This window comes from Corapipo altera, unplaced genomic scaffold (assembly GCF_003945725.1).
Source record: "Corapipo altera isolate COAL_440 unplaced genomic scaffold, ASM394572v1 56, whole genome shotgun sequence".
Lineage (NCBI taxonomy): Eukaryota > Metazoa > Chordata > Aves > Passeriformes > Pipridae > Corapipo > Corapipo altera.
The window spans coordinates 3,144,608-3,170,086 of NW_020884896.1; the positions used below are offsets into that span (position 1 = coordinate 3,144,608).

The window sequence follows — 25,479 nt, forward strand, 5'->3', positions numbered from 1 at the left end:
TATGTTTGTTTTCCATATATCAAAATTTATTTGAAGTATCAAAGAGAGTAACTGGATTAAAAAGCAGGTACAAAACCAGAACACTTTTTTACAGTTGATTCATATATAAAATGGTAGCTGATAATGCTGACAAAGCATATTTCAACATCCCTTTCTGGTGTTTTAAATCTACTGAGAAACAGAAAATGGTATCTTACTTAAAAACACAGAAATATATTTAACATAACAGCACCACAATGTGCAGGGTTTTTTTCCTTAATACATTGCAAGCTACCAGCATAGCATATAAAAACAGGACAAAGGCATGACATCTAGCAGGCCAATCTTTTGATTCAACTTTGCATCACAATAAAGAGAGACCAAGAATAACCAAAAACATTATGGCTCAGTAAGACAATGAGATAGAAATTTTTAAAACCAGGAATTTGCAATAGATATATCTTAGTTCAGCAATCTTAAGGGATGCTTGGATTCCTGAAGAAACTCTTCTGTCATGTCCCCCATTTTGTTCTCCACTGTAGCTGCAGATTTGTTCTCTTTACCCTTTTTGCGACGACTTCTCTGCTGGGATTTAAAGAGAATACCCAATATTAAGAGAAATACAAAGAAAAGACTTCTTGCTCATGTACAGTGCAGTACATAGTGTTCTCAAAAAAAGTTGGTAGAACTCCTGAAAAAGGTTCCTAATACTGCATTTACTGAAGAGATTTACTGCAGACACACAGAAGCTCAGCAGCTGCTTTTAAAGGATCCACAACAAGAAAACACACTACCCCAGCAAGCCAACCCCTAGACAAATAGACCAACGAGTTTACGCTGATACATTAGTAGAGCAAAAGGGTCAGAAGCAAGCAAAAAAAAAAAAAAACCCTCCACATACTTTCAACTTTTCCATTAACACACATGTGTTTGTCTAACAAGTTATGACAACTTTTTTCATGCAGGACTATTTGCTGAATTTTCAACTCTCTGTCTAGCTTGTCAGAAATCTGCATTATTTTATCCAGCATTAACTGTCATCAGAATCTGCTGTGACTTTAGCTCAAGTTTAGCAAAGTGTATTCTACAGGATTTAAAGAAGCTATGAGACTACACTAAATTACAAGTGACTTGAAACTACAGTATTATTATGGAAAATTAATTTTCTTCACTCTTAAATACACAGCTGTTTTGAATATCTGTGGAATTTACCTGGAAAAAAGGAACGCCACCATTTGTGTGGCAGTGTACGTTTGTATCCACTAAGCATTTGTCGCTAGCAAGGCTTTCATTGGATTCTTGCAACCCTCCCTCCTCTTCCAACAGGTCCTAAAACAGAAATTTTTCAGAAAAGTGTATTTTATGTCTGAATTTCCTCAGTGAATAAACTAAGCATGATCAGATCTATAAAAGACATAGAACTTCCATTTTTGAAAAACAGAAATAAATTATTAATATTATTGCTTATTTTTCAGTAAGAGAATGTTTTTATCAAAAGCTCAGCATATTTGACTCCAAGTACACTGTAAAACAAAATCTGCAACAGCTCTGGGATTCTAGTCAACCCTCCACAATGGCATTAAAAACCTCAAAGATGTGAAATCTTCATTCAAGAGCCTCATTTGCTGTTCATGTACATACCTGACCTGCACTATCCTCCATCTCCTTTGTCATGCTGCTTAGCATAGCATCAAGCTTGGATTGCTTTTGCCTTAATTGCTCCAGCAGAAGTTCCCGTGGCTCTGTTCTCATGAGTGTGACTGGATAGAAGTAGTCTCTTCTCTGTGGAGTTGTCCCTTTAATGAAGATTGCCTTTCATCAGTGTACACTATTAAATGCTTTCAGCATTCAGTGCTTTAATTTCAGATCCTCAATTTTACATTAACTCAATACAGAAATCATGCTTTGTTCAGTCACCATTCTTTGCACACATTTTAAGAAAAGGTGTAAGGCTGCCAGCTATATTATGTCCCCATTGAGATTCACTTACAAATTCTGGAACTCAAATTGCTTTCGGTAAGACCTTCTGTCTCCGACCTACTTTAAATACCTGTTGGAATATCCACTTTCAGATCCTCTTGCAGGAAGCCATTAACCTGAGTTAGTCCATCCTGTACTTCGTTGCTAAGTGCCAGCTTCTGCTCCAGAAGTATCTCTTTATCCACCTTTATCTGATCAAGAAAGTCACTGAGTACCTTCCCCTCAGCAGCCACTTGTCTACTACTACAGTCAGCAATTTCAGCTGTTGTTTTATCACAGTGTTCTTCACTTTTCTGAAAATGAAGCAAACAAACAATCCAGCTAAAAACATCAAGTTAACAGGAAAGGTAAGATTATGGCCTCTTTTCTAAGATGCGGTGCATGATTAGTGACATGACCTGAAACGAAACAACTGAGACATCAAATTGAGAAGTTTCAGTGCCAGTTTTACACTCTCATTTTGAGAACTATCTTCACAAGAGAGTCAGTTTCTTAGAAAGTATGATCATTTTAAAAAGCTACTCATAAAGATGATGCCATCTAATTCTGATCAGACTCCTCACGCTTCTATGCACAACCCTGAAGGATTATGACATTCCATTGGAAGTGAACATCCTACAAGCACTAGAAGCTTTATGCATTTGTAGGAGGAAGGGGAAAATATGCATTTTTAGCCATTCCAATTGAAATGAAACTTCTGAAGTGTTCAGCAGGTACAACAGATACAGAGATGTCTTGAGACTGCAAATGTCTTTAACAGTTAAGAGTTAAGGACTCAGTGATCCTTGTGGGTCCCTTCCAACTCAGAATATTCTGTGTGATTCTGTGCAAAGAGTTTCCAGTTAAGCTTTTCTTTCTGAAAGAAAGGAAAATGCTGGATTTGCCTGTTTCATTCCCTATTACAACAATAAAACAAGAAGAGTGGGAAGTTTGTGATGGAAATGAATAAAACGAAAAACCTGAGAGAGAAACTCTCAGATAAGAAGTCAGAACTTGTAGATACCAAAAAGGAATACTTTCTCCCATGTTAATTCAATCTGACTAATAGTCATTTGCATCCTCCACAATATAGCCTGTGCAGATCTCCCAGAGATGTTACTCATAGATAAAGCCTGAAGAATTAGAGATATATACTATCAAGATGATGAAAATGCAAGTTAACTGCATAGCATTAATCATAACACCATTTTTGAGGTTATTTGCATTTTTAGTCCAAAGTCTTCCTATTAATTTAAGCTTTTTATTTCCTCTCATTGCATCTAAGCTCAGTAACATGAGTCTGCTGTAATAAAGACACAATTTTCTTCTGACTGTAACTGAGAATTTCTTTCCTCCCTGCAAATTCTACAAGTAAAATTTTGTCTCATAATGTTGCATTAGATTACAAATTACTGTAAGTACCTTTTGTAAACACTGAAACTGCTGTTTCTCATCATTGAACGATGATAGCTGCTGATCAGTAAAGTTGACCACTTGAGCAGTTGTAAATTCACACCAGGTTTTGGTGTCCTGAGACACATCCTTGAGATTGCTGAGGAGATGTTGACAGTGGTCACTCGATTCTTCCAGCATTATCTTACTTTCAGCATTTATGCCCCTGAGCTCTTGAGAGAAATTATCCAGAGATGTAGTACATTTGCTGTGATTGGAATTTGCACTGCTAACTAGGTCTGTAGTTTTCCTGCAACAACATATTTGTAAAAGTTCAGAAATTTTGAAAGGTAGATTTTAATCACAATCTACATTTAGAAATATTTGAGACTGGAACCAGTGAAACAGTACAATTTTAGCAAAGCAGTTAATTATAATCTTGTTGCTCTTTTAGTAAATATATAAATTGCAGTAGGATGAGTAGATTTGTTAAAAACCAAACAAAAACCCCAAACTAGAACCAAAAAACCCCAACCACGAGCTAAAAACAGCAACTGGCAACACCTTCATTGTTCAGTCTACAACTGAATGAAGCATGATAGATACATTATACTTCAAGACTTTATGATATGACATTCTGAAGTCCAGACACTGAGGGACATTCATCAGAATATTGCTCCTAAAATGACAGTCTCTTATCTGCAACATGCTCAGGAGAGAAGCTTGAGGAAAAGCATTGTAGAGCTAGTTTACTCCGGGGAAAGATGATCCCAGAGAAAACTACGATCTACACTCTGTGGCAGAACTCAGCTGTAACATAGAGACCTCATTCAAAAGACTTTATAAGAACATAAATATGAAGAGCATCTAATTTTGAAGTTCTCTTCATGTATAGTTTTATCTTGCATCAGTGTACAGCAAAAATAATCTGCTCCTTACAAGTGAACATTTTCTTGCATAGCAGTGATGGTGGTCTTCAAGCTTCCATTTTTCGTGAGTACGTTAGTTAAGTTCTTCTGAGTCTCCTGAGCAAACACGTCAAGCTGGCTTTGCAGTGAGGACATGAATTCAGCTGTTCTCTGTTAAGAAAAATACCATAAATTTTACTGTTATTCTGCACTTTTTAAACATTCTTAAAGGGTACTTGAATATCCGTATTAAAAGTGCAGCAGATAAAAGTTTTGCAGTTCTAAAGCAGAAGGTACAATTTTTGTGTAGCCAAGACAAAGACATTTTGCTTTTGGAGATATATGTAAACACATATACTAAACAGGCCCACAGGAAGGGGAAGTCTTTTTTGGTACCTTCCTACATAAACGACTTAAAGCAGCCTAACAAAACCTGAAAAGAATAAGTTTCTGTCAGAAAAGATCAAGTTACTGTCGTTATATAAATATAATGATTTACTACTACAAAGAGTTTAAATCAAAGCAAGCAATCACACTTGGTGTTAGGATTTCTTTCTCTAAGGATACCTTTGCATGTGCCAACCTCGTCATTTCCACTTCTTCTTTTAAATCATCACAATTATGCTGAAGTTCAGCAAAACCACTGTCCACTTCTTCATGTATTTTTTTCAGAGTGAGAGAAACATCTCCAAAGAAGGTATCCATTTCCCATTTATGGGCCTCCATCTTGAAAAAAAAAATTACAGTTAGATATTTGTCTTTACTTAAGAAAAGGATACTTTTCCCTAGCGTAATTAATGTAGAAACAAACTCTACTCCAAGCAAATTGTCAAAAGGCATTAATAAGGTATTGTGCATAAAAGGCAGAAAATAACACTTGGAGCAATCTGAAGTTTGGGACTGGAACTTGGTATGGGCTATTCCAAACAAATTCTGACATGCAAGGTAGACAAAACAGAAAAGCAGACAAAGTACAGAAAGAGCTAGTAAGCCATGGACTACTTGCTGCCTAAGTCTGAAAACCAATAGAAACCCTTTAGACAAGGGGAGTTGGTTTCACATGAGCTGTAATTGACAAAAGGGGAAAGTTTTTCAGCCAGAACAAGGGGTCACCAGAAACAAAGACTTATTTTTAACAAAATGGAAAAAAATAAATGAAAGAGTAGGGCTGCAAAGGACTTCAGTAAGTGCAGTGTTGTTTGCACTTATGATTGTTAACAAGATAAAGCATCGCATTCTCCAGGAATCAAAGTGACTACAGAGAAAGTTGGGTACGACAGCAGAAAAAAAATAGGAGTGATAAGACTTGTCTAAGTTGATTTTTCTTTTTCAGATTTCTAAAATACAGTGGAGAGTATATTCAGTGTATTATCAAATATTTCTTACATACAGATTTAAGTATCCATGTTTTACCATTTGACTGAGGCATTTAGGTAGCAGTTATGCCAATATAGGTAACAAGCAAATTTACCACACTCAGAAGTGGACAAAGAAGTCTGAAAGGAAGAATTAAAAGGCAGAAGGATAGGATAAAGGCAAAAAGGACAGACCAGAAGTGGAAACACTGACACACTGCAGAAAAACAAAGAACATATTATCTGTAAATTAAATAAAATAGAAGAACACAAGTGAGAAGTTATGTGCATTACCTGGTCAGCCACAGCAGAGTATTTCTTCATGTTACTCTGAAACTGACAGTTTAACCCCAAGACAAATTCTACCACCGGTGTCAAGCTATTTAACGCTCTTCCTAAACCAGTTTTATGTTCCTCCTAGGAACAGCAGTAAAAAAACAAACAAACAAAAAGTAAAACATAAGATGGCTGCTCCTTCGTCTACATTTGTAAGAAGCTATCTATATACATATCCATGTACTCTGTTATGACAGTATTTGCTACATAGTACGTTACAACTTGCGGTAGTAACAAGGAAGAGGAAGTAGGGAGGGATATAATCAAGGTCAAGTGCTGAAGCAGATACAAGTAAAGAGCATCAGAAAAACTATATATTTACAGAACTCCCTTTTGATCAAGAATAGTTTCATATATTTAAGTAGCATAAAAATATGTAAGTGTACTAACAATTAATCTCAGTAGCTCAGCTTTACAATCCAGTGACAGATTCTCATGCTGTGTTATTTTTTCAGACAAGTGAGAAATTTCCGTAGACACTAAGTCTTTAACAGAGGCACAAGCTGCTGACATAACTGATGCAAGAATATCAGCTTTTGAAGAACTGGTAGACAAGAGGTCACCTACAAAAGAGATCAAGAAGAGTTACAAATGTTTTAAGAGTTCCCCTGTAAGATAGGAACTTTTTCTATTGCTCATCACCTTATTGGCTCTTACAGCACAGGAAGGCTGTTGATGATCCCAGATACATTAATAATGGGGCAACTGTAATCATTACATTGCTTAAAATAAAGCCTCTTCCACTTTCCTAAAATAGGTCCATTTTAGGAAGCAGTCTTTGAGACTACTATTGCAAAAATTCAGGATGACTACTGATACAGGTATTAGACTTACCTATAAAATTTACCTATCTTACTGATAAAGGTATTATACTTACCTATAAATTTTGTGTAAGATGTCAACATCTGTTGCTGCTTCAAACTGTTTTCACTAAGTGAATCCTGTATTTTGTTGAACAAAGCATTCATTTGTACTGCAAATGTATTTTGGACAACAGCATTGTGCTGTTCAACAGCTTTCTTACGGTCCAGTTTCGCATGAAGCCCAGATACATCTTTTGTAGTTTCTTCAACTGTACTAAGTAACTATAAATTTTAAAGTTATTTTAGTCAGTGTTTAAACAAGAAGTCAAGTACATATTATATAAGGAAAATCAATAATAGTTCTGAGCTAGAGAAGTTCTCTCTCTAGAAGGATATTTCCCCTTACATGATCAAATTACAACTGTTCTGAATCTTAGTGTTATGTCATTTATGGTCTTAGAACACGGGAAAAAGTTACTTACTAGAGATCATTTGTTCTGGCTTTGAAGCCAAAGCATTAATAAATTACCTCCTCAGTATTTAAGGAATTAAGGTACCATTTATCCCAGAACAGTAACTGAAAAATTCCTGACCATTTCAACTTTCTTCTGAATAATTTGACAATAACTATATTCTTTAATATAGTAGTCAAGTAACCAGTTTCCAGTACTAGTTCTGAAATAATCTGGAACTCATAAAAATATTAGTCTTGGTTTTGTAGTCAGCATATATTATTTCCCTACCCATTTGTCTCACACAAACATTCCACAACCCATATGCAAAAACCAGGTATTCCCTTTCAGTCTTACAGGAATCCAAACAGAAAAAATTGTCATGTTGCCTAAATATACAAATTTCATCACTTTGCAGTTTAAGTAGCAGGACAGTCTGTCTCCCTACATCAAGTCTGTTTTGATAATTATGACCAATCAAAGCCATATCCTAAAATACAGAGGTGACGGCAAAGTTATTCAAACTTTTTGCTATTTTTCTGCTCCAGTTCACAGAACAGCTTGGAAGGGACCTTAAAGTTCATCTAAGTTCCAAGCCTCCTCCATGAGCAGGAACATCTTCCACTAGACCACGTTCCTCAGTTATAATATTATTTACTGTTTTGTAGGACCAGTCATAAGTTTCTAAAAGAAAACTACTTATTCTGCAAAACAACTTATGGTAATAGATACTGCAAAGCACTGGAACTCCCATGACAAACTGGCCTGAAAGCAAGTTAGTTCCAGACTAACCAGCGTGTTTAGCAGTCAACTGTCAATATTACCACAGAGAAAGTCTTGCATTCTAATTCTAGTTTTCCGTCTTAAATTCAGCTTGTCTCACTTGCATCATGCTCTAGCAACAATTGATTTCCTTGAACAGCCCACGAAACTCCTAAACATAGGAAGCTGTTTTACAGTAGGTGCAAGAACTGTGACAACCTTGCTAGCTGTGCCATGAAGTTTTTGTTCATTGTTTTCCAAAACTGAAACCACATATTCTTCTTCAGCCAGATGAACCTTGGTTTCTTGTAGATCTTTCTGTGTTTCTTCTAGTTCTTTCTCCTTGATTTGCAGATCTGTTTTACACTGTTGAAGTTCATTTTTACTAACTGTGAATAGTTCAGTGATCTAAAGAGGAAGACAAACATCAATAGGGCAACATAACTTTATAAAAATTCAGTCTCACTTCACATCTCTCAAATTATGCAACAATAGATATCAGGATGTAAAATGTAATTTCAGCTGTAAGACTTAGAGGTCTTAAACCTAAACTAGAGGTTTGTATAGTCTTTGTATTCACTGAAAATATCAACCCAATACCATTCTCATCAAAATAATCCCTTGCTTCCCTACTGAAAACATAAGAGCAATCCACTGTTACAGGACAAGGAAGAAAATCCCACGGAACAAATATAAGCAGACAGACTGAAGAGAGTCAGTAAAGCTGATTACATAGAGTAGTTATGTATTCCAGCAAGTTAATACCTATACTTCTCTTATACTAGGAGCTTCAATTTTCTATATGATTTGTTAATGGGAGCTCATGACCCTCTCTGCTCATTCTTTGCTCCTAAGCAGGTATCTGTCGACTGAGATGATACCATTTTACAAGCAAATTTTTTGCTGAAAATCCAGCAATGCAAATTAAAGTAACAGACATGAAAACAGCTTTAAAAAATAAATATTGCACTCTTAAACTTATATATGTTATTTCAACTTCCTAACTCAAGGATTAGGAAGCTTCCACTCTTGACTAATAGGGGAACTTTAAGAACAACAACAACAACAAAAAAGGAGTCAAAAAATCTTTTGACTGTTCTTTGCTCAAACTTTTTTCCTCCTTTGGAGAGGAGGAATTAATTTCTTCCATTTTTTGGCAGATTTAAGCAACAGTTCAAAAACATCACTTACTTTTTTCACTTCTTCCTCCATAACACCAATTTTGTCAATATATTCTGCAATTTGTTCTTCCTGAACAGTCAGCTTTCCATTAAGGGCTCTAAAGCAAAGATTAAAACAAATTAGTCAAGTAAGAGGCAATTTCAAGACTATCTACAGGTTTTTACACTATGATTTCAGTAATTTAAAAAAATAAGTATTGCTAACTTCTAGATGAAAAGCGGGTAATTTTCACTTAATACAGAAAAGATTTAAAACAATTTTCCACTGTAAGCTTTCCGTGTAAACTATCCCTCTTAAAAGTGAAGTTAACTATATTAAGTTTGCTTTCCTGTATGAACTTCCACTGAAAGAGAGACTGCATGATGTAAATCTGCATCCTGGCTATGCTTATGGTAATTATTCCACATATAAATCAATTCCTCAGTGCAAGGCTATTAGGCTTAACCTGTGTAAAAATTAATTTCTAAAGAACAAGTTGAGCAGTCAGTTAAATTTTCTTGACTTTCCTTCAACTTTCTGGTGTGAAAATAGATCTGAAAGTATTTCTCTTCCAGTATCTGAGATTTGTTGCTAGCCTTTTTACAGAAATTTTGAAGACTTACTCATAATTTTCAAGAGAAATATAGACTCCACTTTTCTCTCGTGCAGCAACAAGGTCTCTCTTCAGGCGCTCAATCTCTTCAGTGTATTCCTGCATAAAGAAACAATCCCATGTAAACCTGAAAATTTCTATTTGGTTTTGATATCTAGCTTAACAGATACTTCACAAAGGTAGTGCTCTACAGAAGTTTTGCATAAGCATGGGAGCAAAGCACTTCATTCTGTTCTAAGTACAGTACAGTACCCTTTAAAATCATACAACTGGATATATGTAAAGCATTGGAACCTTCCATTTGAAGAATACTTGGTTGCATCTAGCAGCTCACAATTGGAATCACAACTTCCTTTGTAGCAGAGACCTACTTTACATTGGCTTTTCACTCATACTTACTGACAAGTTCACTTTAATTTATGGACTTTTTGGGGAATGACCCTGCTAATATAACTCCTCCAGAAAGAAAAACTGTGTCGTTTAGTGGCTTTCCAATAACTTGTAAACATGTAATCCACAAACAGAGCCACAGGCAGTAGCAATAACCCTCTCTTTTCAACTTCAGTCTTGGCCACAGTTTCAGTATCTGCAAAGTCACTAATCCTGTACCAGTAGAGCAGCTCCAGTTTAAAAGCTCCAGTTCAATGATTCAAATCACTTCAGAAAAGCACTGCTACCAGTTACAGCTTCTCCACACCCTCATAATTCCTGCACAGTAAAGACTACAAAATCAAACGTAACCTGTAACTTCATTTGTTAAGTTGTATGTCTAGTACCTTAATAAGAGCTTTTCTTGTTAGCTTCTGATTGACTTCAGGTTTGTTCATTATGTTCTTTGCTCTATGGGCATATTCCAGTGTACTCAATGTTTCCTGGGAAAAACAGATGTGAGACTAGGTCAAGCTGAGGAATTTAACTTCTATTTTTTATCATTAGCAAAATGTATTATTTATTTTAGGAATAGATTTTCAGACTTAAAATTTACCTCAAGATTTATAGATGCAGGAGAAACTGTGGCAATTATTGATGTTTTTGTCCGTCCTCCAAGAGAGTCTTGAAGGATTCTTGTGAGTTTAGATTCCCTGTATGGAATATGTGGGGTTCTTTCTACCAGAGCAGTAATAACTCTTCCTAGTGTCAGGAGAGACTGGTTGATATTTCCAGCTTCACGAGCTCTTTTGTCAACTGCCCCTGATCGACCGATGTTTTCACTTCCTGCGAGATCAACCTGAAAATAAGGTTATGCTTCTATCTCAAACCACCCTAAAGAATGCTTGGCCCAAGGTGTTGCAAAACACCTAAAATAGCAGGAGAGTTGTTCAAGAGACACCAGGATGACAAATGGGACTGACATTCTTCAGAGTGACAAATATAGCTCATATCACATTATGAAAACAATCATTTTTCCCCTTATCAGAAAAAAACTCAGACTCTAGTTTATAACTTTCAGAATGCTATCAACACCACTTAGTTCAAATACTTACCAAATTTAGCTTTCCAATTTTAACAAGTTCTTCTCCATCTATTGTTGTTTCTTTCATATGGATGGTAATTGAAAACACCGAGTGGGAGCGGCTGCAAGAGAAACCAGTTTCAGACGTTCCATTAAAACCAAATTATCTACCTGCTACATGCAACTGCTGCAAGTGATGTATCTGTGCTCTTTTTAGGCAATACATGTAGCCCATCAATTGCAAATTACACATTTTCAATACATAGTTATTTTACCAAGTATATTTTTGTGTGTATACATAGGAATATGGTATTTAAAACCAGTGATGAACCAAGCGCATGACATTTGACTCATTCAATCTAGATACATTTTATCTTATTTTGAGCAAAACCAAGAGAAATGCTGTGGTTTTGTTTACATGTGTGTGTTCTCAACTTGCATCTCATGAAAAAAAAAAATCTACAAGTCAGTTTAGTCAATATGCTAATAACAGTTTTATAGAATGTGATCTTCAGGAACATAGTTTTCTTTATTCAGGCTAAGAAAATAATCAAGTAGCTGAAACTAATATTAAAATTTTAGAAGTTAAATTAATTTTTCATTCAAAATAGTAATACAGTTTAGGATCACAGAATCATTGAATGGTTTCATCCAGCTCCAACACCCCTATCGTGGGCAAGGACACCTTCCACTAGAGCAGGTTGCTCAAAGCTTCATCCAACCTAGCCTTGAACACTTCTGGGGATGGGGCATCCACAATTTCTCTGGGCAACATGTTCCAGTGTTTCACCACTCTCATAGTAAAGATGATTTTAGGCTGAGTTTATTCCTTTAATAAGTTTTTACAATAGGAAGCTGACATATATAGAAAGCCACAGATGTCAACTTACACCAGTTAGACTATACATAAAACAACAGTTCAGGCAGAATGAATTATCTAAACTGTCTGTAATTTCAGACAAAATTAGTTCTGTATTCTAATCTGTGTTAGAAAATACCTATTCCCTTTCACCAGTAGACAGATATGCTCAGTATACCTTTGATTTAAAATACAATATGGGCAGGGTGCATTGTTTACTTTTGCAATACAGGATCATTACAGTGATATACATACCCTATCTGCAGTTGAAGAATGAGAAAGCAGTAATAAAAAAAAAAAGCTATTTTGGACCCAGATGTCTCTGCTAGATTCTGACTATGACCTGTGATCATATGAAATAGCCTGTATTACCATACAAAACCCTCTCCTCAACCTTATCCCCAACTTCCACAATCTAGTTTTGCAAGTTTTCAGAGGCCAGGGTTTGAAATGAGCATCTTGCGTTGACCTGTAAAAAGCAGATCTTATCAGTGTTTTGAAATTTCAACTTCTGTAACAAATCCTAATGTACCGTTTTCTACTGCTGATGAGGAAAGGAAAGGATATTTGATACGCTTATACCAGGCTTTTATTTAGTAAATGGGATTGGCCAAAACACCCAATCACCTGTAAGAGCTAGAACAAAGGTAACCCACCTCTCCAATACAGGTATATCAACTCAACGTCTTCCAAACATGAAAGGACTACAGCCTTCTTGAAAGGTACAGTATATACTGTATATATATAAGAGAATATTTATCTCACGCTAGTACATGCAATGTATTTCAGTGATTTATCTGTCAGATTTATGTCTTCTGTTTTCATAGTCACAGAAGGCTTTAAAAAGTTAACTTTGCAACTTTGAGAAATAAATTTCAATATCTAGATGTCCAGTTAAGAATGTTGTGATACTTTTATCAGAGCTAGATTTAGGTGGAATACCAGGTCTACTGTTCAAAATAGCCACTGCGTATTTTCAAGGGATATACTAATAACAAAGCATGCAAACTCTAAACAAGAGGAGAAGCTTATGTAAAAATCATGCAGGGAGAAATGTCTTGCCCATTTTTAAGACGAGAAGTATTCAGATTTTATAATGCTCTTTGAACTGGTTTTGGCTGGGGTAGAGGCAATTTTCTTCACAGTGGCTGGTATGGGGCTATGCTTTAGATTTATGCTGAACATATGGAGGGTTTGTTATTGCTAAACAGGGCTTACACAGAGCCAAGGCCTTTTCCTGCTGCCACGCTGGTGAGGCGGCTGGGGGTGCACGGGAGATCAGAAGGAGACGCAGCTAGGACAGGTGACCTCAGCTGACCAAAGGGATATTCCAGACCATATGGCATCATGCTCAGTGTATAAAGTGAGGGTAAGAAAGAGAAAGAGGGGGTGGAGGTCTGGAGTGGTGGCATTTGTGTTCCCAAGTAACCATCACACACGATGGAGCCCTGCTCTCCTGGAGATGGTTGAACACCTGACTGCCCATGGGAAGCACTGAATTAACACCTTGCTTTGCTTGTGTGTGCAGCTTTTGCCTTCCCTATTAAACTGTCTTTATCTCAACCCATGAGTTTTCCAGACCGTTCCAATTTTCTCCCTCATCCAGCAGGTGCAAGCAGCTGTGTGGTGCTTGGCTACTGTCTGGGGTTAAACCACAATATCCCTTCATACACTGATTACAATCACCCCACTGGATGCCATAAGGAGGAAGTTTTAACTCTGGCTTTCTAACCCACATTTGACACTCTGCACTGTGATACACAATCTCAAGATCATGCCAGGTTTGGACTAGCTTCAATCATCTTTTACTTCTTCAATAAGATCCTCTTTAATAAAGAACAAAATACAAAGTCTGAAATGACGAAGATCTGTACCTGGAATATGCATTCATGTACGTAGCTGCAGTTGTTCTCTTTGCCGCACCCCTTTGCAGGATTTGGTAGACTTGATTTTTGTTGTGTACAGTTACTTCTTCCAAGCCTTTAATAATTACACCCCGCTGTCAGAAAGTAATAAATGCTTATTATACATCTCTCAACAATCCTGAAAGCCTTAAGATAACAAATTTTGCAAGCACTAACCCTGTTTCGAGGGTCATCAAACATCTGCAGTCTTTCTCCGGCATCAGGAGCAGGATTCAGAAGATCAAAAAGCTCCTCATTATAGATCTCCAAAAGAGAGACTTTCACTGAAAATTCAGTACCATTCTCTGTGAGTTTTTCAAATATTTGATGCAATGTACGGGGTATTATACCTGCTAGTGGATCCTACAAATTAAAAAGAAGTATTTAATTTATAAATGCACTTGGGGTTACGGGGTGGAGTTTCCGCTAAACAGCCCGATTGGATATAAGCAAGAATACTTTGGACAAAGATGATCTTCCACATAAAAATTGCCAAGAGTTGTATGCAATACATTAAAGATGTAAAGTTTTGCTTTTCACTTGAATGAATGAGACCACTTGTTAATCTACAAACAGTTAAGGAAAGTCAGCTTCAGGATTTGAAGGACACCAGCTCTCAGTTTTCTTTAGCTTTCTGCAGTTTCCAAATTTGAACTATAGTGAAGACAAGAGAAATCTCTGGAGTGAAAATATACCTCTTCCCAAGTATATTCCTCATTGGGTGACCGCTCCCCTTCCATTGTGAAGGTCTTACCAGTACCAGTTTGGCCATAACTGTGAGAGTAAAAATAAAAATGTAAACAAGAAGCTAAAATTCAAATAAAATTCCCTAATAATCATGACTGGCTTACTTACGCAAACACTGTACAGTTGTAGCCCATAATCACTTCATCCAAAATGGGACACACAACACTCCGGTATACATCAATCTGCTTAGCCTGAGGTCCAAAAACCTATTGACACAAAGACAATACATCCCATTTATCCATACAATAATGTATAGCATCACACTGTACAGTAATGAGACCATATCAGAGAAATGTACTAGCTCGTTTCTAGAAGTTCCCAACCTGACAAGCAGTTACCAACCATATCAAATGTGTAAGTCTTCTTTGATGTCTTATCTGTCACTCCTCCAGTGCGGACACTAACTTCCTTTCTTGCTTGATCACAGTCTACAACAGGATGGGAGCTTGCTTTAAGTTCTGAGGCACTAAAAGGCCTAAAAAGACAGGAGTTAAGAAAATCAGATTGATATCATTGCTAACAAGAACACAAACTGATGAAGCAGAAACATCACTCAGTTTAAGGATCTAGAATAGAATAACTGGGTAAAAGGAACATAGTTAACTTAGTTTGTTTAATAATTGTTTAAGGAAAAAAAGTCACATTTTGGCAGTCTAAAGACCCTGCCTTCTATCGCTGTGGAACAAATCAAGTGTCTATAGCGCTTTGTTTGTTACATATGTATTTTTAACAGGTCCACAACCATTTTTAAGGTCATTTAGATACACATCTAGCTAGGATGCATTAGAACATGTTGTTCAACTGCAAGGGGGGAAGAAGATTTAACATCCCAAATAGTTGTATAAATAAGAGCATTCAAAAAAGGAAAACACTTATACATGCAAGTTAGAGCACCAGTGAATCAAACTAACTTTAAAAATTTCCTTTTTTATTTTTCATTTACACAAGCAATGATGCCTACATCTCATGCCAATGACAAGACTAAAGCACCAGAAATATCAACAGACCCTACTAATTGCAGAACAGAAAACAGCAATACCAGAACATTTATAATGCTGATGCATTTGAATAGAATTTAATTAAAAACAGATAAAACAGATTTTGGGGGGAAAAGTCTCCATTAATTAAAACTCAATTATAGTAAAAAGGTTTAATAGAGGTGCAATAAAATTTTTGGAACTTTATGGTGGGCATTTTGTTTCACCACTAAGTTAATTCAAACCCAATGCACACCATTTTCCTTGAAGGGACATTTGCAACAATTTCTCCTAAAAAGCATGGAGATGACTGCGGGTTGAAAACTAATGGCATGAAATCCCATTTTATTACTCATTTATTAGCACTACTGCACTGAATGTCTATGCTACCTGTAGAGATGACCTGAACAGTTAACTTGAAAATATAACATCTACAACCTTGTTAGTCTTTAAAATATTTTAACAGAGACACTTCAGGTGCTAAGTTACGTTAAAGAAAAAAAGAAACAAACAACCCAAAAAGCCACAAGTACATGGCATCTCGAGTTTCCTGACCCTTGTGGCTAATATTTCTTCCTCAACATAGAAGTGAGGTTGAAGTATCAGATTCTAAACAGACCACTGGACACTTTGGTGCAAGATTGACTGGTGACAACAGATGATCACTAAAATCTTGTTAGCAGGAGCAAGTTACAGCTTCAGTTTTGTGACTTTTAAAATAACAGAAAGCTGAATAATGAATATATTCTGCTATTTAACAATATGAGTGAACCAGTACAATGCAGGACGTAGGACAGCCCACAACTGTGATATGAGGAACAATTTAGCAAAGCTGAAGCACACATCCACATTGCCACCATCCCACTAGACAAGCAGCAGCCTGGTATGCCATGGTGACATTTGATCACATGTTCATTCCTTTCGGTACAAAGGACTATCACACATATTAACAATGCTAATGCATGCATTTTAAGTTTCCAAATTCATGTTTTACCAAAGCACAGTAAACGTGTTACTTGAAAAGGTTTTTGATATGCTCAGACAGATCAGTTTTTGAGAGCAAATTAGGATACAAACAAACATAAATGCATCTACCTACATATCTATAAGATAAGAAGAACCTGACTTGATGAAGAAGAAAAAGGAAAAGTGGAAAAAACACTTACTAGCTCAAGTGCACTGAAGCTATTAAAAAAAGAAAAGCTCTACAAGGGGCAAGAGCAAGGGTGGGTAAGAAAGTTTTTAGGGGTTAGAGACTAAATCTTGACATAGGAGTTAAGACTATGAGTTGCAACAAAAGCAGAACACTACATCATAGACAGCCCTGATGCTACTGTCATATAAAATAAAAATACACTGATACGTAGTGAGGCTATTCCAGAACAACAGAGACTAACCAGATGAAAAAGAAAATTATTGCTCTTAACTGTTTCAAACTCAATTGCTTCAAGAAATTTATTCTTTTGCAATAGCCTTGACTCACATCGACACTTTCACCAATCTAATATTTGTTACAGAACCGTTTCAGTTGTATTGCAAAAATAAGGTAAAACTGCTTTAAATTTCTATTTTCATTGTGCATCTGTAAAAGTAGAACTCACAAGCTTGAGAACATGATTGCAAAAGGCATTAAAACATAATATGCAAGCTAACATTTGCAGTTCTGGCTCAAAAAAACACCTCAACTTCTAATGGTATTTCAAACCCTATTCTTAACACATTACCAGTATTACAGCTTTAACAAGCAATGCTTTAAGATTATTTAAGATCTACTATCAGTGAGCAATTCTTTAAAGTCACCTCGAAATTACAACGAGAACTTAATTTTATGGTATGTGAAATGTATCACTTCATACAAGAAATAAATTTATATAATCAAAACGATAATTGGCCATTATTACTTAAACAGTTGACCCCCATCCCGTAGCTTTTTCGACTGGAGAGTCCGCACCAATGAAATTATATTAGAGGTATAAGGAAGTGGAATAGCAACAATTCCATTAGCTGCTAAAGCGTAGTGGCTTCCTATGGAAGGTAAAAATTCAGCTTGGGTTTTTGTGCGCCTTGAACAGCAGTCCTACTAACTAACTCTCATCTAGCTCTCCTTAAGTTTCCCACGTCGCTTTACACCGGGTGTGCAACGAATCAAATCCGGAAACTGCACCTTTTCGCCTTTTTAAGCCGTACGAACTCGCTCGCAGCAGCGTTACCGCGCGGAAGCGCCGATCGCTCGCGGGCACACGGGGCCGCCTCCCGCGCTCACCAACGCCCGGGGGGGCTCGGCGGTACCGCCGGGCAGACAGAGACCCACCGTCGGGCACACCGGCTCGGCACCGCCACAGCCGCCTCCGTCCCGCGGCGGCCCCGGCGCAGCGCCGCGAACGCCCCGGGCCCGAGTCCCGCAGGGACCGACCAGGGTCCTCCCCGGGGTGGCCCCCAACGCTCGCCCAAAGGACCCGCCGCACTCACCTGCACCGCACCACCACCTGGATGTTCTTGCCCTTCTCCTCCTTCTTGGTGGTGCCGCCGCCGCCCTGGGAGCCGAAGGAAGCCATGCCGGGAGCGGGAGCCGAGGCGCTGCCGGAGCGGGACGTGTCGCGCGCACGGCCGCCACTTCGAACCGCGCGGCGCCCGGCTCGGCCAATCAGCGGCGGCCGCGGGGCACCACGGGACGGCATTTCAAATGGCGGCCCCGCCCGCCCGGGCAGCCACACCGCGCTCCGCTCCCGCCCAGCGCGCACCTCCTCCTCAGAGCGCCAGGGGCCAACAGGGCCGCGACCGGCCTCCTCTGCTGCTGCCGCTGACAGCCCCGGCTCTGAGGGCAGCCCAACTCCTCGCCGCGCACATCAGTCGACAGTCACTTCAACAGTCACATCATCGACGTAACCCTCTCTCGCAGGTCAAGCCCTGCAGCCATTCTTCTGTCCCCACTAGCTCTCCTGTTAGTCCACAATTTCTTCAAATATCACGACAAAATTGGAGAAGCATGCCTAAAAAATGCCCTGTGGAGTGGAAGCATTACTTTACCAGTTTAAAAAAATTAATCACATTTCTAATTTACATGGTGGAGCGCAGCGTTCACTGTTCCCAGCAGGGCACCTGCTGAGTCCTCGGTTGGTGGTGCCCCAGTTCAGGTTGCCACATGTCTGCAGCAGAACCACAGCTGGCCAGACCCCATCCCCAGCTGGGCCATGCCTGCTGAGCTCCTCTCTGGACCCTCTGTTCCTTGCACACACCAACTCAGGCTGGTCTCCAGCACAACTCATAAACATCACTGAATTCTACACCTAACTTTCTAAATGTTTACAGGTGGGTGTTGCCTGATCGATTCCTGGCAAAGTCTTATATCACAATGAAAGTAAGTAAAGGCTCAGGACAAAGCATCATGGGTGCATCACATCCATCCTTTTGCTTTGAAACTAGATCATGTGAGCCACTTGCCAAGCACAAAATTACACCCTCTCACTAGCAGTTTGATTTATATCACCCTGGCTTCCCTGTGACAGCTTCCTCTGAGAGGCACTATTAAAAGCTTTGCTAGGTGGAGATCTATGACAGGATAACAGGTCTTCCAAGTAGAGAGGAAGAAGCAGATGTTATAGAAGATTCAACTGGTCTGACACACTTTTTTTCCAACAAATCTGTACTGGCTCCTACAGACTGTCACACTGTCATCGACCTGTTATGGCCTATGGTGCTACAGTGTTTTGCTGTTCTTCTAGGGCCTTCCCAGTTCCTGAAATTCAGATTACCCATCTATAATTTTGGAAGTGTCCACACTCTTTTTTTTTCCCCTAAGTTGTCTGCTCTGAAATTTACATCTCCCTCCTCCATGAATTGTTAAAATTAATAACAAACAAATCCTAACCCTTAAGGCTTGCAGTAATTTTTCTGACAGTGACATGAAGCAGCATTACATTATGCTCCTCTACCATTAATCTGAAGAGTCAGAACAATGTCAGAGCCAATCAATCTTATACTAGGCAGAAAGAACAGGATCTGAGAAATACATTACTTTCACAGAAAAGGACATGAAGCACTGGATTCCTATTCTGCTGCGAGCAGAAATTGATCAGAAAGCATTAACATTCAAGAAATTTTGTCTGCCATTCTAAACGTAGGCTGATGATGTAACAGGACAAGAGCTATGAAAACTTTATAAGTATTAATAAAAATTTTCATTTCAAGCCTTTCTGAGCAAGTATTTTGTTTGCCTCATTGTCATGGTTTGAGATACCCCAAAATCTAATTCCCTAGTCTAAACCCCCTCCTACATCTCAACCTAGTGTAAGATGTGTTTTCCAGACAATCACACGGACTCAAAATGGGGAAAAGGGAATATATTACAATGACTGTACACATAAATAAATACTACAATACATTATATACAATATTAATTATCTCTACCGTGACATAAGTATTTACAATGGATCAAATCTCTTCTCCCCTCCAAATAAAAGTCCAGGAGGGAAGAAGGACAGATCCCTTCTAACTCTCAGGGCAGCAGCTTCTTCAGAGTAGCAGTCTATCTCTCTCTCACGCATGCAGCTGTTGCTGGATCTCTGCCAGCACAGACGAGGGGATATCCAAGCCCTTGGCCACTCCTCTTCCAAGCGAGGGTCTTCTCTTCCGTGGACTGCGTAGCAGGGACAAGCTCGCGTCACCACGTCATACCACAAAGCTCAGGGGTCTTCGTGGCAGTCCCTTTCCTCAGGGGATTCAGATTCCCCTTTGCAGAGCTTCTGTGCCCTGCTTCAAGATGGCTGCGAGCTTCTTTGTAGCTTGCAGCAAGGGAGGGCCTCAAGGTCAGCCTCCACACACCGTCTTGGCTAAGCTTTCAGGACGACCAAGCTTCTTAGCTCCTTTACTCCATCTAGGACTTCTAATCAGTAAGAGTCCACCACCCCGACTTAAGAGGGGTCTCAAAGGAGTCTGGGGTCTTTTGGTTCAGTTCTTACCCCAACTCTCTCTGTAGAGCTAGTTCTGCTCTCATCTGCTGCTTTTGGCTCTCTCTTGGCTCTCTGTCTCCTTCCAGGAGTTCTCTCTGTGTGCTGCATGTCTCTGTTGCTTCATCTTATCTCTTCTGGCTCTGTGCCACTGTTTCTCCGGCCACTGCTGGTCTGTCGCTACTCCTGCTGCTGCCCACAGTGGAGAGCAAACTCCCAGCCTTCATAGCTACAGACACATAGTCCAGCTTAACACTGTTTCTGAGTTTCTATGACCCCAGCCGGGGGCTGGGGGCCGTGGCCCCCCAGAGGGGCTCTTGCCCCTTCAGCTCATGGCTTCAGAACATGGCTACTTCTTCTTCAACCCCTAACTACAACTCTTCTCTTCTGTTTGGTTGTGATATGTTTATATTTCGCAGAAGCACTCATTGGACAAAACTTCAAAACTTCTGGGGCCACCACCCCCTGGGGTTTTACCATTTTCAACTGCAGGGGAAAAACCTGATTCAAACCACTACACCCATATAAGATTTTACTGCTTGCATGCCACTGAAAGCAATACAATTTGAAAGTATGTATAATATATAAATATATTACAAGAAAACTACTTTGCAAGGACAGACATTTCGAAGTTAGTAACTGCCAGATGAATTACTGCCCTTCAACATCAATTTTTAGCCTTTTGACCTCAAACCTAGAAATAAGGCAATGATTCCGTAGGAACAGCTTGTAAAAAAACAAAATTTATAAGCATAGATGTGCTGGTTTTGGTTGGGGTAGAGTTAATTTTCTTCACAGTGACTGATATGTTTTGGATTTGTGCTGAACACAGGTTTGATAATATAGAGATGTTGTTATTGCTGAGCAGGCCTTGCACAGAGCTAAGGCCTTTTTGTGCTGCCATGTTTGTGAGGAGCCTGGGAGTGCATGGGAGGTTGAGAGGAGACATGGCCAGGACAGGTGACCCCAACTGACCAAAGGGATATTCCAGATCCTATGGGACCATGCTCAGTATATAAAGTGGGGGGATGAAGAAGGAAGGGGAGATCTTTGGAGTGATGGTGTTTTGTGTTCCCAAGTAACCATGACACGTGATGTGGCCCTGCTTTTCTAGAGATGGTTGAACACCTGTCTCCCCATTGGAAGTGGTAAATTAATTCCTTGCTTTGCTTGTGTGTGCAGCTTTTGCTTTCCCTATTAAACTGCCTTTATCTCAACTCATGAGTTTTCCAGCTTTTACCCTTCTGATTCTCCTCCCTATCCCACAGGTGGGGGAGTGAGCGAGTGGCTGTGTGGGGCTTGGCTGCTGGCTGGGGTTAAACCACAACAGGCAACTAAGGAACTCGTATTTTCTAACAGTCTTGGAGCTTAACTTTCAAACCAAAACGAGTTTGGTGGGTTCATGTTACTAAGACTTGCTACTTTTTTCCCCTCTAATGAAACACTAAAAATCACAATAATACATTTTGCTTCAGCTAAGCACAGATTTAATCAAGTGGGAAAATAAATATAAGAACAATGTCCATGGCAAACATAGTGAGACCACCTTTACTCTTAGTTGCTTTTTTGTATTCCATCTATGCTAAGAGCAGAAATTATTCATACAGACAATTGTGTAGTATATACTGCTAGACTGAAAATTCAAATGCAGGTATGCAAATAATCTGAATCTTTACCTTTTGCTCTATACTCCTTCAAATGGATCATACAAAAGAATGTAGCACTGGAACTCAGGAAATATTTTCTTCCAACTTCTGCTTTTTTGTTCTTTTCTGGTACAAAAGTCAGATTTTTCCTCAAAATATAACATGTCTCTCACAAACATAGAAGACATCATTTAAACATGTATTTAAACAAGAAGAATCTATTAATTATTGGGAATTAAATTTGGTCCATAGCTACCTTTGCTATAGTTGTGGTAAGTGAAAAACATGTATTTCTGGTAATCAAGTTAGCTTAAAAAAAGCATACAGTTTAATAGCTGTAGGTCTGTTTTACAAAGTCAATTTATAGTATAGGTTGTACATTTTCTTAGACAAGGTTGAACCTAAAGATACTAATATACTATAAACATAAACTGAGTAACAGGGAGCTAGCATTTCACAAGCAATAAGAAAAACCGCAAGAATACTTAGGCTAGTCTCAATAGTGGTTGGGAGAATGACCTTTAACAAGGCATGTACATCATCTGTGATAATTTTTTTTTTAAGAGAGACAAAAACATTACAGAAAATTAAATTATATAATAATACACACAACAGCCAAGGTAACAACTAGTAGAAATTACTAATTTCCACATATGGATCAAAAAGGACAATTTTTAACTATAGCTTGCCAAGAAAAAGCCATTGAATTATGGTGATATTTATAGACAAAACAAACATTGTTTTCCTAGGATTTGTATCAGAACATCTGGGTAATTATAGGTACAGAGGTCTGACAAATAGTAAAACTGTTGACACAAAACATGATTAGCTAAGAATGAAGAAAGGTTATATAAGGTATAATAATGGAGAGATATAATTAATACAAATTATAAAGCTGGGTGAGACTTCTTTAAGGCTTAGTAACACCTGTTTTGATTACCAACATGCTACACAGTGTATCAACTGTATTGAACATGTGGAGAGTGTAATATTGTTCAATACTATAAGTGACATAGCAAAAATTTGCTGATTAATTGTATATTCAGGTTAAAGGGGAATCGACCTGCACCTTAGATAATTATAAAGCAATTTCTAGTCTTTGAATAGCCTGTCCAGTTGACCAGTAATATTCTAAACTTTGTATTGTTCACATACAGAAAGTTAAACAATAAGGACTTACACACACTGTACTGGTATGTTTTCAGCTGAGGACAGTCAAAGTACCAGGATAATTATGTCACTGTTAAAAACAAAAGATACAATGCAATAAAGTAACTATTGTTAAAATTAAGGACTCAATACATATACAACATGATTAAAACCAGAACTGGTTTCAACTAAGTAGGGAAAATACACAGAATAAAAGATTTTTTTTTTTAGGCATGTGTGCCAGATCACTGTCCAACAGAGATGGTAGCACCTTTATATCTTTTTATAGTTGCCATAATAAAAAATTAACACCACACGTAGGGGGATGTATGCACCTGTGTAACTAACTCAGAGTAAAGCTAGTCATTTTACAAAGGCTTACCTATTTTCAGTTAAGGTGTGCAGCTGGAAGACATCCTTTACATAAAAAGAAAAGAAACAATGAATGGAAAAACTGGAAACATACAGACTTGACAGAACAGACTGAAGTCAACAGGAAATGTCTCCTTGGCCTCATTACCTTTAATATCTTAAAATTTTATTCATTCAGTATTTTTCTACTGAGAGCAGTCAATAGACAGTTTTTTTTATATATGCCACATCATTGCTGCTATTTATTCTGGAGTGGAAATAACAATCATAAGCTATGCTTTTTTGAGCCTGAGGCCAGTTTGCTACAAAGCCCTATTATATACAATTACAATTTGAATTTAGTCCAGAATTTTATCTAGGTAGCAAAAACATGCTTCCGTTAGAAGCCTATCAAGACTGTACTTAAGAGTTCTACACTTGCTGTCTCTTAGCTTTCAAGACAAGTATAAAATACTAGTTTTATTTTAAATTACTTATAACCTGCCTACTTTGAGGATCAATTTCTCTGTACATTTATGTCACATATTCTGAAGAGGGATCTCCACACTGCTACTTTGTAAGGCTTCTTCATGGGAATATTTGAATAATTTCCACACTTACTCTAAATTATATTTAGGCTCATTTAGTCTTTTAGATAACACCTGTTTTTCCACTAGGGCAGATGAAGAAAGCAGAAAGCACCAACTGTCTATGAGCAATTAAAATTTCATGGGAAGAAATCTTAGTTGCTGGACTAGACTGAGAAGCCAATTTTACTGCAAGTCCTTTTAACTTTTGCTGATGGTGTCCTATTAAAAATATCTTTAAAACATGGAAAGGATATCCAAAATAGTGAATGATTGTAATTTTGACTAGTATAAATTGAAATAGAGAGAGGTCAGATTATAAGAACCCAACCTGCTCTGAATAAACATCAGTGTGTCCTGTTTTGGCTGGAATAGAGTTAATTTCTTCTCAGTAGCTGGTGCAGTGCTGTCTTTAGGATTCAGTATGAGAGTAATGTGGATAACACACTCACGTCTTCATTGTTGCTAAGTCATGTTTATCCTAAACCAAGGACTTCCTTATATCTCATGCTCTGCCAGTGAGGAGGTGCACAAAAAGCTGTGGAGGAGCATAGGCAGGACAGGTGATCTGAACTGGCCAAAGGATATTCCACACCATAGAACATCATGCCCAGTATAGAAATTGAGGGAGCTACCCAGAAGGGGCCAATTGGGGTTTGCGGGTAGGTTCTGGCATTGGTCAGCAGGTGGTGAGTAATTGTATTGTGTGTCACTTGTCTTTTTATTATCATTATTATTATAATTTAATTTCAAATATTAAACTGTTCTTAACCTACAAGTCTTCCTTTTGATTCTCCTCCCCATTCCACTGGGTTTGGAGGGGAGGGAGGTGAGCAAGCAGCTGCATGGTGCTTAGCTGCCAGCTGGGTTAAACCACAACACACCAGTGCCATGGAACAGCCACTAAAGAAGCTTACAGTGGATAAAATAGGCGTGACCTCCACTGCAGACCTCTGCTGCAATACTTATGTTAGGTGCATGAGGAGGTGCAATCTTTCATCACCACAACTACAGAAACGCTTGTTTTAGATCCAGCTATTAGCAGACCACCACAGTTTCGCAGGTGCAGTCTGTGTTGCTTTCCCAGGACTGCCCCTGTGTATACTAGGCAAGACTTATAGGAAAAGGCAAGATTTATCA

General features: G+C 38.3%; 1 protein-coding gene across 4 annotated transcripts; it reads right to left on the minus strand.

Annotated features, from left to right (window-relative positions):
* KIF11 (kinesin family member 11) lies at window positions 1-23,492 on the minus strand. 4 transcript variants are annotated; one of them, XM_027648299.1, is made up of 24 exons: window positions 23,433-23,464; window positions 22,283-22,378; window positions 18,130-18,662; window positions 15,026-15,158; window positions 14,792-14,889; window positions 14,632-14,710; window positions 14,114-14,299; window positions 13,907-14,031; window positions 11,205-11,295; window positions 10,706-10,948; window positions 10,497-10,592; window positions 9,731-9,819; window positions 9,138-9,225; window positions 8,166-8,354; window positions 6,815-7,014; window positions 6,320-6,500; window positions 5,888-6,010; window positions 4,806-4,964; window positions 4,270-4,409; window positions 3,361-3,640; window positions 2,030-2,252; window positions 1,621-1,775; window positions 1,192-1,308; window positions 1-564 (listed from the first exon to the last, which is right to left on the minus strand). In XM_027648299.1, the coding sequence occupies exons 3-24, from the start codon at window positions 18,336-18,338 to the stop codon at window positions 442-444; spliced, it is 3,327 nt and encodes a 1,108-aa protein (XP_027504100.1). In that variant the 5' UTR covers window positions 18,339-18,662; window positions 22,283-22,378; window positions 23,433-23,464; the 3' UTR covers window positions 1-441. The 4 variants fall into 4 exon arrangements, with proteins under 4 accessions (XP_027504100.1, XP_027504103.1, XP_027504102.1 ...); XM_027648302.1 differs by lacking the exons at window positions 18,130-18,662; window positions 22,283-22,378 and having other exon boundaries at window positions 23,433-23,492; XM_027648301.1 differs by lacking the exons at window positions 22,283-22,378; window positions 23,433-23,464 and having other exon boundaries at window positions 1-561; window positions 18,130-18,363.
* Between the last annotated feature and the right edge of the window lie 1,987 nt (window positions 23,493-25,479).

Bases quoted from the DNA above. Each gene is read 5' to 3' on its own strand.
- KIF11 (XM_027648299.1), bottom strand. From the start codon at position 18,338: ATGCCGTCCCGTGGTGCCCCGCGGCCGCCGCTGATTGGCCGAGCCGGG. The intron at 14,032-14,113 runs GTTAGTGCTTGC...ACTTTCTGACAG, and splicing joins TTGATGACCCTCGAAACAGG to CGGGGTGTAATTATTAAAGG. The intron at 7,015-8,165 runs GTTGTCACAGTT...TAAAATTTATAG, and splicing joins TTCATGGCACAGCTAGCAAG to TTACTTAGTACAGTTGAAGA.